General features: G+C 26.4%; 1 protein-coding gene across 1 annotated transcript; it reads right to left on the reverse strand.

Annotated features, from left to right (window-relative positions):
• Positions 1-966: 966 nt before the first annotated feature.
• On the reverse strand, positions 967-3,099 carry LOC116028752 (mitochondrial import inner membrane translocase subunit TIM14-3-like). Its single transcript, XM_031270567.1, has 3 exons — positions 2,986-3,099; positions 2,104-2,282; positions 967-1,485 (listed from the first exon to the last, which is right to left on the reverse strand). The coding sequence occupies exons 1-3, from the start codon at positions 2,986-2,988 to the stop codon at positions 1,329-1,331; spliced, it is 339 nt and encodes a 112-aa protein (XP_031126427.1). The 5' UTR covers positions 2,989-3,099; the 3' UTR covers positions 967-1,328.
• Between the last annotated feature and the right edge of the window lie 9,820 nt (positions 3,100-12,919).

The following is a 12,919-nucleotide window of genomic DNA, read 5'->3' on the forward strand; positions in this document are numbered from 1 at the left end:
CTATCCGACAATATAATATAGATTGGACTTCATGAATATAGACTTTCATGGGTCTATATGCCTGCAACACGGCAACACCATACCAATTACCAAGACAACCCCCTTTGTGCCAAGGTCACCCAAATCAAGTTTTGATTCATCTTACGTTCTCTTTCGATTAAAATATCTTTTTGAGTTTTATTTTTTTTTTCAATTTATTTCATCAATTAATATATTCTACCTATAAAATCTCAAATTAATCTCCAATTACTTAAGTTTTCACTTTCTAAAACCCCCCCAAAAAAATTATGTGACAAAATAAAAACTTTCATTGTCAAATGTAGAGAAAGATATTGACATTACGATATTCCCTAATCTGTGATGACTTTACAGAACTTCATGGAAAAGGACACTTGCCTAAAATAATATCACATTATACAATTGACGTTATATTTTTATTTTAATATATTTAATTTAACAAGGGTGGAAACATTGTTGTAGGCAAGATGATGAGGTGAAGGTCAGAGGGGAATAATTGAGAAAGCATTTTCGACAGTAAATGTCCAAACAAAACCCAACAAAAAAACAAGGCGAGAGAGAGCCCCAGTCTCAATGCTCCTTCGCCATTATGATTCCCCATCCTACCTAACTACAAACCTATATTCCCACTTCAGCTTTGACTACATACTCCAATTCCATTCTTCTACCAATTCACACTCCACTTCAATCCAACATAATCATATTATAGTCTAATATTTGCTTACCAATATTTACATTCTTGATGTTTAGTACAACAATTATAATAATAATTCGTGGCTATTGAATTTTTTAGTTTGAGCTAGTTCTTATCTTTTATTGACTTTCCTACTTATCTTTTATAGCTAGTGTCACAAACCGAGCTTTACACTAAGGACATATTTGGATAAAATTGCAGGCTTTCATGTAGATCAAAGTAAAGAACAATGGGGATGAAAATATGGCACCATATAGAGGACAAAACTGTTACATTTCACAGAAGACAAGTTCAGGTAAACAATTTATTACATATAAGTAGTCATTAGGCAACCATGAATTGCATTCAAACCTAGGGGATACAGAGTATACAAAGCAGAAAACATAATCAAATCCTGGGGTGAAGCAAAATTTCTTACTCATTCAACAAACCCATCTAAGGGAAAGAAGACCTAGTAACTTTTCTGATTAATTCTTGAAGCCAGATACAGAGCCAAAAAATTTCCGTATATAATTGCCGAAGAGGTTTGATGAACATGTGGTACTCTGGATGCTTCAGGGATAGAGATTTTGTGATTCGCTAGTCTTTTAAAAGAATTGATTAATATCTGGCTAAATCAAAATGCAGATCCACTACTTTTCGTCTTCCCAAGAAGCACATCCTTGGCTTCGTTTATTTTAGATGCGAGATAATGGCTACCGCCTGCGTCTGGATGGTTAGCCACCATTACCCTCCTATGAGCCTCCTTCACTTTATCCGTGGGAGTGCTTTCTCTGGTGACATTGTTGAAAAGAAGTAAATATATATTGCTTGGTACGATAGATGCACAAACTACACAGCTTGTTGAATGAGCTAGTAGGAAAACAAAGTATAAAAATTTTTGGATGTCAATATCTATCTATTTCTAAACAGGAAGCAACAAAAAATAGTACGAGAAATGCCACCAAAATGAATTACGAGATCCAGATGAACGACGAAATGCAAACAAACAGGCAACCGGTGTCTTTCTTTTCATTATATAACTATATATCATTCAGAATGCTCTTCCATCATTCTTGATTACGAAGTATTATAAACTCGGAGTAAGGAACCGTTGATCTAGTGCATTTCCCACAACCACCAACCACCCAGGGAAATCTTAGAATGAAGCATCTTAGACAACAAATAGGAATGAATGAAATGGTTAGAAAATATTCACCATTCTTGACCCATTATAACAAACGGAAAGCAAACTCAAAAGCACATCATCAGGCCACAATTAAAGGCATAACGTAGAAATGCTAGAGGGGAGCTTTAAGGTACAAGTAAAGGCCGGAAAACCAAAAGTAAGTTGCCAGAGAAACTTTAGGTATTATGTCTAGGTAAAAAGGACACAGGCACAGAGAGCATACCTGACTCCAAGAATAAGAGCTGCTTCTCTTCTTGTCATTTTAGGTTGGAAACCTCCTTCATAAAATTTTCGCATTCTCGCAGCTGGTGGTCTTGCCTTGAAAGCTTGCCATGCTAGAATTCCATACCTACCAGCATAAGCAGCAGCAGCAATAGCAACTCCTGCAATCAACGGGGTCGTCTGCAAAATTCAAATTACACAAAACATAATCATAAAAAGTTGGCTGCTTCCATACAATACAAAGACCAATAATCATCATAAGCACAACCAATTTATTACTCCTAAAATATGCAGTCCACTTAATATGCCTACAATATAAGATGAAGTACTTTTATAAGTTAGCCCTAATTTTTGGCCATTTAATTAACAAAAATGCTCCTCTTCCTTCAGCCAAGGAGTACAGAAGAGTTCAGTTTTACATTTTTCCAGAGCTTTGCCAGAGCAATCTGATAGATAAGTTAGCTATCAGCAGCCCCATTTCACCTGCTAACATTCCTCCTTCCCCCAACTACCACTGAGTGGGGCAAATACAGCAGATACTGGGGAGACCCAAAATGGATAAACGTTGAACTCGACATCATCCAGTAAGAATAGCAAAAAAACCATCAAACATTGTTGGAAGGGAATTGATTAGGGGTTATACAGGATGAAAAATTAATAGAAGACCCAAATTTCACTGCGAGAATTGACAGCGATCGAAAACAAGGAAAGCCCAGCTCACAATTCATGTATAAATAAAATAAAAAATTTCACAAATCAGACATAAACAGCAGGAGCAGAAAGCTAAAAGTTAGATAAAATTATTAGACTGTCATTACTTATAATTGAATCGGAAAGAAAACTCGTTGAAAGCAAGATCTATGTCACAAAAAAGACTTATTACCATCTCTGTGGAACGCTGGAGCTACGTCCGCTAAGCCCTAGGATTCGAAGAAAAATCAACACTTGAGCAAAACGAAGAATTGGGGTTCTGAATTTCTTTCTGTCCAGACGCAATTCTATGGGTTCCACATTTGGGTAATTAGGGATTAGGGGTTCCAGTCTCTTACAATTTTGACGGGCTAGCCCAGCAAAAGGGGGCTGGACCGAACCGGACTGGATTTTAACAGTGACCTTAGTTTCTTTCTTTTTATATAGTATAGATTATTATTATTATTATTATTATTATTATTATTATTATTATTATTATTAGTATTTTCGCCCGTGCGTTGCACGGAATGGATTTGTTATAATATTTAAAGAATATTTGGATCAATATACAGTTATATATATTATAACATCGAATATTATATAGCGCAATTGATGAAATTGATTGGATCGATTATGTTTTCTGATGTTTTCCTTTGAATTAGAACAAATAATTGTCCAATTACCCGGGCATGGATAAATTATTTTTATTATATATTGAGATAATAAAAATAAAGATGAAATTATAAAAAATTCTAATATTGAACGTGTACATTTATTTGATTATAAGATTAGTACAAAAATATTACTCAATTAATTGAATAATATATGACTTGTTTGTCTAAAATTATCTTAAAAAGATCTATAAGTAATATGACTTATATAATTATATTATGACTTATATAATTACATTATTACTAAAATAAATATGAGAAAATGAGAAATATATTAATTGTAATTATTATAAAAATAAATTCAAAGACCAATGCTTAACTTAATTATCATAATAATTATTAGGCAATTATTATTAGTCAATTACACTAATATATGTGTAATTATACTTTTATACTTTAAGTATATTCATTTTCCCCATATTGCATTTAGTTTTATCTTCCTCCTCCATATCTGAATGAATTAATTTTGATTATTATACAAATCTAACAACCCATGTTCAATTAATTTTTTTAAAGTTTAAATAACTTGGAGTTTTCAAAAGGAATGTATAATTAACTATTAAAGTTTTTAAATAATTTTCAGTCAATTAGTAATATCCTTTTCTTTTCCCAATAAATGATTTTACTTTTATTAATAGTGTTGATACGTGAGTATACATATTATCAATTTATAGATATTAGTTAATTTCTATTTTACATTTTCTTAACAAATAAGCTTTATTAATTATTTAACCAATAAAATATTTCATTAATTGACTACAAAAGTTTATGAGGGGAATGAAATAGGAGGATTTTACTTTTATATATAGTATAGAATATAGATTACGATCTTTTTATATTTTAAATCAATTAGTAATATCATTTTTCTCGGAATAATGGTCAAATAAACCACTGAATTACACACAAAACTGCAATTAGGCCATCGAACTCAAAAAGAATGCAATTGGATTCCTGAACTATATAAACTCATGCAATTAAGTACAAATTGACATGTTTTCAAAAAAAAAAANTAGTTAATTTCTATTTTACATTTTCTTAACAAATAAGCTTTATTAATTATTTGACCCAAATTGACATGTTTTCAAACAAAAAAAAAGTCCAAATTGACCTGTTTACCTACAATTGTGATGACATGGTGGTTACTAATTTTAAAATAAAATTTTTAAATAATTTTCAGTCAATTAGTAATATCATTTTTCTCGGAATAATGGTCAAATAAACCACTGAATTACACACAAAACTGCAATTAGGCCATCGAACTCAAAAAGAATGCAATTGGATTCCTGAACTATATAAACTCATGCAATTAAGTACAAATTGACATGTTTTCAAACAAAAAAAAAGTCCAAATTGACCTGTTTACCTACAATTGTGATGACATGGTGGTTACTAATTTTAAAATAAAATTTTTAAATAATTTTAATTAAAATAATTAAATAATAATAATAATAATAATAAATTTTTAAAAAAAAAACAGACGTCTCCGGCAGTTCTTCTATTTTTTAATTTTTTTTAATTATTAGTGCCGATTGTTATGTGTAAATTAATATCAGGCAACCCTATCTAGGAAAAATGAAAAGAATTACGTAGTAATATTTACCTAATTTTCGTTCCATTTTTAATTGATGATGTAGAATATTATTATTGAAATATTTCCGTTTCATTTTTAATTTCCGTTCCTTTTTTAATTTATCTTTAATATTGTTTATAATATGCCTTTATTATTTATGATGTAGAATGTTTTCCTTTTTTAATTAAATTTCAATGATATGACCATTTCCTTTTTCATTTTAGTTAATTATGGATATTTTGTTTATTTACAGTCAATTATTAATATTCATTTCCTTTTATATATTCAATCAATTAGTAACATTAGATTCATTTTTAGTCGATTTTTTTTTATTTTCAGTTAATTAGTCAATTAGAATAATAGATTCACTGGTATTTTTACCTAATTTCTGTTCTATTTTTAATTAATGATGTAGAATATTATTATTGAAATATTTTCATTCTATTTTTAATTTACCTTTACTATTGTTTAAAATTTAAAATATGCATTTACTATTCTTATGTTTTTATATATAGTATAGATTAATATTATGCTAATTATGACGTCCATGTATTATGAATAAGTATGGTAATTAAGGAGTATATATTATAATTAAAATATAATGTATATTTTAATTTCGTTTAATTATGGACGTAATATGTGTATGTTTAATTTTCTTTAATTGTATCCGTAATATATATGTGTATGTTTAATTTTCTTTAATTATGTCCGTAATATGTGTACCATTAATTTCTTTAATTTATTAGATAAAATTACGGCAAGTATAAAAAACCGTTTAATAAAAGTATAATGTTTGAACTAATTTCTCAATGATCATAATTATTAAGATTTTATTCCAAAGTAACCATTAGCATAATTTTATATGTGTAATAATCTGTGAATTGAAATAATTTACATAATTGTATGGACGTAATAATATGTGAATTAGCATAATAATACGTGAATTGAAATAATTATCATAATTTTGTTAATCTCCTCTAATTATGGATGTAATATGTGTATTATCAATTTCGTTAACTGATTTGATAAAATTTATATTAATTACGAACAACAATATTAATTCATTAATTGTCATAATTTTTAAGATTTTATTCAAAAGTAATCAAATGAAATACACGGGTAATTGACATTATCTGAAGTAAAAATATATAAAATTATCGTAAGAATGAAATATCTATGTTTAATGACCATAATAAATTTAGATATTAAATATAGTGTAATTACCACGGATTATTTAGATGGTAAATAGTATATGGTAATTACCTATATAGATTAGCATATTAAACGGATTAACATATGGAACAATGTTATAAAAAAGGAAGGAAGCCTTTTAGATAAAATATATTAGGAATAATATCAATTAAATAAAATATCATAGGAATTTCTCAATTCTATATTTATAATTACCTTTATAAACATATTTAATAGGAAAATTTAGTTACAAACTTATATTAAGAGTTATGGATTATTATTATTATATTATTATTATTATTAGGAAAATTATATTAAGAATTTTAGATTATTATTACTACGGAGTATTATATTATTATTATTATTATTATTATTATTATTATATTAACATAATAGATTTTAAAACGAGGCTACAAAATTTAATATTATTATTTCATTTATTCAAGTATAGTAATCACCATTTTTTAACTAATAAGTATGAATTAGTATTGTGCAATTAATGATAAAGATTAATAATAATTGGAATCAACAATCAATGATACAATGACCCATGTTTAGCTTCCAATGCACCATTTTTTATAAAATGAAGAATTGGAATGGTAAAACGAACAATTGGAATGAATAATTGAGGATTTATTCAAGTATAGTAACCACCATTTTTACCAAATTACATAAGCATCCGTAAATGGGGAAGATCAATACTGCAAATTCTACAATATATAGATGAGCATCCGTAGATTGCTAGTTATTTTGCATAGTACAACTAAAAAAATGGATAGTTAAATAAGGTATTATCATTCAAAATCTTGTAATACAAAGTTACAATATAATGTTTTTCCATTAGAAATTACCAATCAAAGTAATGTGATTAAAATATATAATTATAGAAAACATTTGATTGTTCACTATAATCACTCTGAAAATNTCGGAATAATGGTCAAATAAACCACTGAATTACACACAAAACTGCAATTAGGCCATCGAACTCAAAAAGAATGCAATTGGATTCCTGAACTATATAAACTCATGCAATTAAGTACAAATTGACATGTTTTCAAACAAAAAAAAAGTCCAAATTGACCTGTTTACCTACAATTGTGATGACATGGTGGTTACTAATTTTAAAATAAAATTTTTAAATAATTTTAATTAAAATAATTAAATAATAATAATAATAATAATAAATTTTTAAAAAAAAAACAGACGTCTCCGGCAGTTCTTCTATTTTTTAATTTTTTTTAATTATTAGTGCCGATTGTTATGTGTAAATTAATATCAGGCAACCCTATCTAGGAAAAATGAAAAGAATTACGTAGTAATATTTACCTAATTTTCGTTCCATTTTTAATTGATGATGTAGAATATTATTATTGAAATATTTCCGTTTCATTTTTAATTTCCGTTCCTTTTAATTTATCTTTAATATTGTTTATAATATGCCTTTATTATTTATGATGTAGAATGTTTTCCTTTTTTAATTAAATTTCAATGATATGACCATTTCCTTTTTCATTTTAGTTAATTATGGATATTTTGTTTATTTACAGTCAATTATTAATATTCATTTCCTTTTATATATTCAATCAATTAGTAACATTAGATTCATTTTTAGTCGATTTTTTTTTATTTTCAGTTAATTAGTCAATTAGAATAATAGATTCACTGGTATTTTTACCTAATTTCTGTTCTATTTTTAATTAATGATGTAGAATATTATTATTGAAATATTTTCATTCTATTTTTAATTTACCTTTACTATTGTTTAAAATTTAAAATATGCATTTACTATTCTTATGTTTTTATATATAGTATAGATTAATATTATGCTAATTATGACGTCCATGTATTATGAATAAGTATGGTAATTAAGGAGTATATATTATAATTAAAATATAATGTATATTTTAATTTCGTTTAATTATGGACGTAATATGTGTATGTTTAATTTTCTTTAATTGTATCCGTAATATATATGTGTATGTTTAATTTTCTTTAATTATGTCCGTAATATGTGTACCATTAATTTCTTTAATTTATTAGATAAAATTACGGCAAGTATAAAAAACCGTTTAATAAAAGTATAATGTTTGAACTAATTTCTCAATGATCATAATTATTAAGATTTTATTCCAAAGTAACCATTAGCATAATTTTATATGTGTAATAATCTGTGAATTGAAATAATTTACATAATTGTATGGACGTAATAATATGTGAATTAGCATAATAATACGTGAATTGAAATAATTATCATAATTTTGTTAATCTCCTCTAATTATGGATGTAATATGTGTATTATCAATTTCGTTAACTGATTTGATAAAATTTATATTAATTACGAACAACAATATTAATTCATTAATTGTCATAATTTTTAAGATTTTATTCAAAAGTAATCAAATGAAATACACGGGTAATTGACATTATCTGAAGTAAAAATATATAAAATTATCGTAAGAATGAAATATCTATGTTTAATGACCATAATAAATTTAGATATTAAATATAGTGTAATTACCACGGATTATTTAGATGGTAAATAGTATATGGTAATTACCTATATAGATTAGCATATTAAACGGATTAACATATGGAACAATGTTATAAAAAAGGAAGGAAGCCTTTTAGATAAAATATATTAGGAATAATATCAATTAAATAAAATATCATAGGAATTTCTCAATTCTATATTTATAATTACCTTTATAAACATATTTAATAGGAAAATTTAGTTACAAACTTATATTAAGAGTTATGGATTATTATTATTATATTATTATTATTATTAGGAAAATTATATTAAGAATTTTAGATTATTATTACTACGGAGTATTATATTATTATTATTATTATTATTATTATTATTATATTAACATAATAGATTTTAAAACGAGGCTACAAAATTTAATATTATTATTTCATTTATTCAAGTATAGTAATCACCATTTTTTAACTAATAAGTATGAATTAGTATTGTGCAATTAATGATAAAGATTAATAATAATTGGAATCAACAATCAATGATACAATGACCCATGTTTAGCTTCCAATGCACCATTTTTTATAAAATGAAGAATTGGAATGGTAAAACGAACAATTGGAATGAATAATTGAGGATTTATTCAAGTATAGTAACCACCATTTTTACCAAATTACATAAGCATCCGTAAATGGGGAAGATCAATACTGCAAATTCTACAATATATAGATGAGCATCCGTAGATTGCTAGTTATTTTGCATAGTACAACTAAAAAAATGGATAGTTAAATAAGGTATTATCATTCAAAATCTTGTAATACAAAGTTACAATATAATGTTTTTCCATTAGAAATTACCAATCAAAGTAATGTGATTAAAATATATAATTATAGAAAACATTTGATTGTTCACTATAATCACTCTGAAAATTATAGAAAACATTTGATTGTTCACTATAATCACTCTGAAAATTGTAATTTTACATAGATTGTTCACTATAATCACTCTGAAAATTGTAATTTTACATACATTGTTCACTATAATCACTCTGAAAATTGTAATTTTACATACTTGATACGCCCATGACAAAATTGGCCTAGCTACTTGAAACCTTATCAGCAAAAATTAAAGCATATTGAGCTATTAAAATCAAACTAAATCACAGTACTACAAAATACTCTATGGAATGCAGACTACACCATAAGGATCTCCAACATGCAAAATGAATCAACTAAAAATTAAATCATACCGCATACCATAACAATTCTACGCGTGTTAAAGTTCGATCTTCGACTTCGTAGAATTACAGATTATAGATCTCTAACTAATAGTGAGAACACAGATATTGGTACGTTGTGAGAGAAGAGTCATTTCTCATCATTATATAGTGGAGGATAAACATAATATGGAAGATTTTTCAAAAGGAAAGTATAATTAATTTTAATTTTATGTAAATATAGATGATTGACATGTAAAAATTTTACTACAATATTATATAATTTTTTCATTCTAATATAGTTAATTACATGTCAATTATATAAATATATATAGATATATAGATATAGATATAGATTATCATATCACTAATCACCAATCACCAATTAATTAATTAATATCAATATCAATCTATATAAATATTAATATTAATATATAACAATATTACCATATCACTAATCTCCAATCACCAATTAATTAAATTAATATTAATATATATATATATATATATATATATATATATTAATTAATATTAATATTAATATATAACAATATTACCATATCACTAATCACCAATCACCAATTAATTATTCTTTTTTTAAATAATCACCAATTAATTAATTAATATTAGTATATATTAATATATTTAATATATTAATATTAAGAATAATACCATATACCATATTATCAATTATCAATTATATATCACCAATCACCCATCACCCATTAATATTAACAATATTACCATATTATCATTATCATATATTACCATAATAATATTATAGGATGGATAATTAATAAAATAATAAAATAATAAATAAATAAAATAAATGGTTTTACCAAAATACCCCTAAGTTTTGGGGGGAAAATTTGGGAGGAGGAAAATGTTTTTATATATAGTATAGATATAGATTATTATTATTATTATTATTATTATTATTATTATTATTATTAAAAGATGATAACATAAATAAAATAAAATAAATTAATTTTTCAATACTAAGACTTACCAAAAAACAATAGAATTAAAAAAAAAAAAAGAAGGTCGAAACTATCCAGTATCCACCATCAACAAAAATGGTAGATTATTTGATCAATAATCAAACCTACACAGGCCAAGTTCCAAACATAAAAATCAAATAATTAATAATTGAAATAAATTTTAATAAAAGTTGAAGAGATAAATCATTTTAGATTACTCATAACTTATTAGCTCAAATCAATAAAGCTAGATTGTTATTATTTTTTTTAATACAACTAACTCTATTACATTGTAGTATATGTTCAAACATGTTTTCAATAGATCGTTATCATTAAGAGTTGAACTTGTAATATTGTATCAAGTCAACAGCTTGATGAAGGTGAATTGATGTTTTTATTCTAATAATACTCTGATCGTAGAATCTTGAATGTCAAACTGAGGGGGATTATTCTTCCTGTTCATCAATCCAATCAGAGAACATAATGCCATCCAATTTGTTTATGTATATTACTGAACTCCAATTGTTACAAGTGGAAATGTTTCTTTTGATGCCTTTCGAGAAAGTTAAGGTTTGGGTTGTTACTTGTTAGCATGTTTAATTTGTTAATCTTATTTCGGCCCACTATTGCAATTTACAAAGCCATAGACATTTGGGTTGTTTTATTATATAGCCCCAGTTGCTGTGGTCTAGCCCAACATACCAAGTAGGCCCGCACAATTTTATTTATTTATTTTTTTTAATTCACGGTGAATCCACTGGCGTCGATAGATGACTTGTACAAGTAATCAAACTTGAAATATTGTAATTATTATGTAAATTGCTAATGCTTAACCAGCTCAAATCAAGTTGCCACGCATAACTTTTCTTTGATTCACGGTGAATCCAGAGGCATCAATAAGTGATTCCTACAAGAAATCAAACTTAAAATATTGTAATTACAATGACAATTGATGCTGCTTAACTAGCTCAAATAAAGTTTTCACGCACAACTTTTCTTTGATTCACGGTGAATCTAGAAGCAAGAATAGATGATTCCTACAAAAAAAATAGAGTTGAATTCTTGTAATTAATATGTCAATTGCTACTGCTTGACTAGCTCAAATAAAGTTGTCCCGAACAACTTTTCATTGATTTACCGTGAAGCTAGCGGCTGACAAAAAATTCTCACAGATAATTAAATTTAAAATTTTGTTGACCAACTCGAATAAGATTTCTCCACACAACCTTTCTTGATTTTAAGATACATGGAAAACTTATACAATGCTCAATAATTATAAATACATTTTATATAGAAAAAAAAGTATAATTTATCATCAAATTTCACATTTAATCTTGAATTATGCTTATAAAAAGCTTAATTGCTTGTGGTACTGAAATGATGGACGGATAAGAACGCAAGGGGAGTTTGGTAAGAGGTGCGCAACGGCCGTCTGCCAACCCAAATGGGTATGATTAAGTCTTTAGTAACAATCCTCCATTTGTTCATTATTCATTAATTAGCAACTAATTAAAAGGCATTAGTTTTTACATCTCTTTCGTTGATTAGTTTAATAATAACAACAACAATAATAATTCGCATGTCAAATCGTGTGTTTGGAGTAGATGTGGATTCCTTTAAAAGGCAAGGTTAAGACGGTAATCACATTCAAATTAAATGATTAATTGGGAGTCGTTAATCTGCGTTATAAAATAATGGTATTAACCAGAGAGTACAGTTAAAAAGTAACCATTGTTAAACAGATTTGAATGGGCTGGCAGCCCACATGCCGACAACGTTATCTCATGTGCCCTGTCATTACTATACTATTCTTTGTCTCTTTCTTTCCTACTTAACATGCCGCCTTCACACTCCCTTTGCAGCGCGTGACTTCATTTTTTAAGATCAAAATATGAGCTTAAGAAAATGGTAAAAACTTGTGCAAGATAATGTCAAGTTGAAAAAATATTAGCGTATAACTATTATAATTTCAGTTATAAGTATTACAATATTTATCACTAATAAATAGTGAATACAACTT

Source organism: Ipomoea triloba, chromosome 9 (assembly GCF_003576645.1).
Source record: "Ipomoea triloba cultivar NCNSP0323 chromosome 9, ASM357664v1".
In the NCBI taxonomy this organism is placed as follows: domain Eukaryota; kingdom Viridiplantae; phylum Streptophyta; class Magnoliopsida; order Solanales; family Convolvulaceae; genus Ipomoea; species Ipomoea triloba.

Coding starts and splice junctions, on each gene's coding strand:
- LOC116028752 (XM_031270567.1), bottom strand. Junction 1,486..2,103: donor GCTCTTATTCTTGGAGTCAG/GTATGCTCTCTG, acceptor CAATGTCACCAG/AGAAAGCACTCCCACGGATA.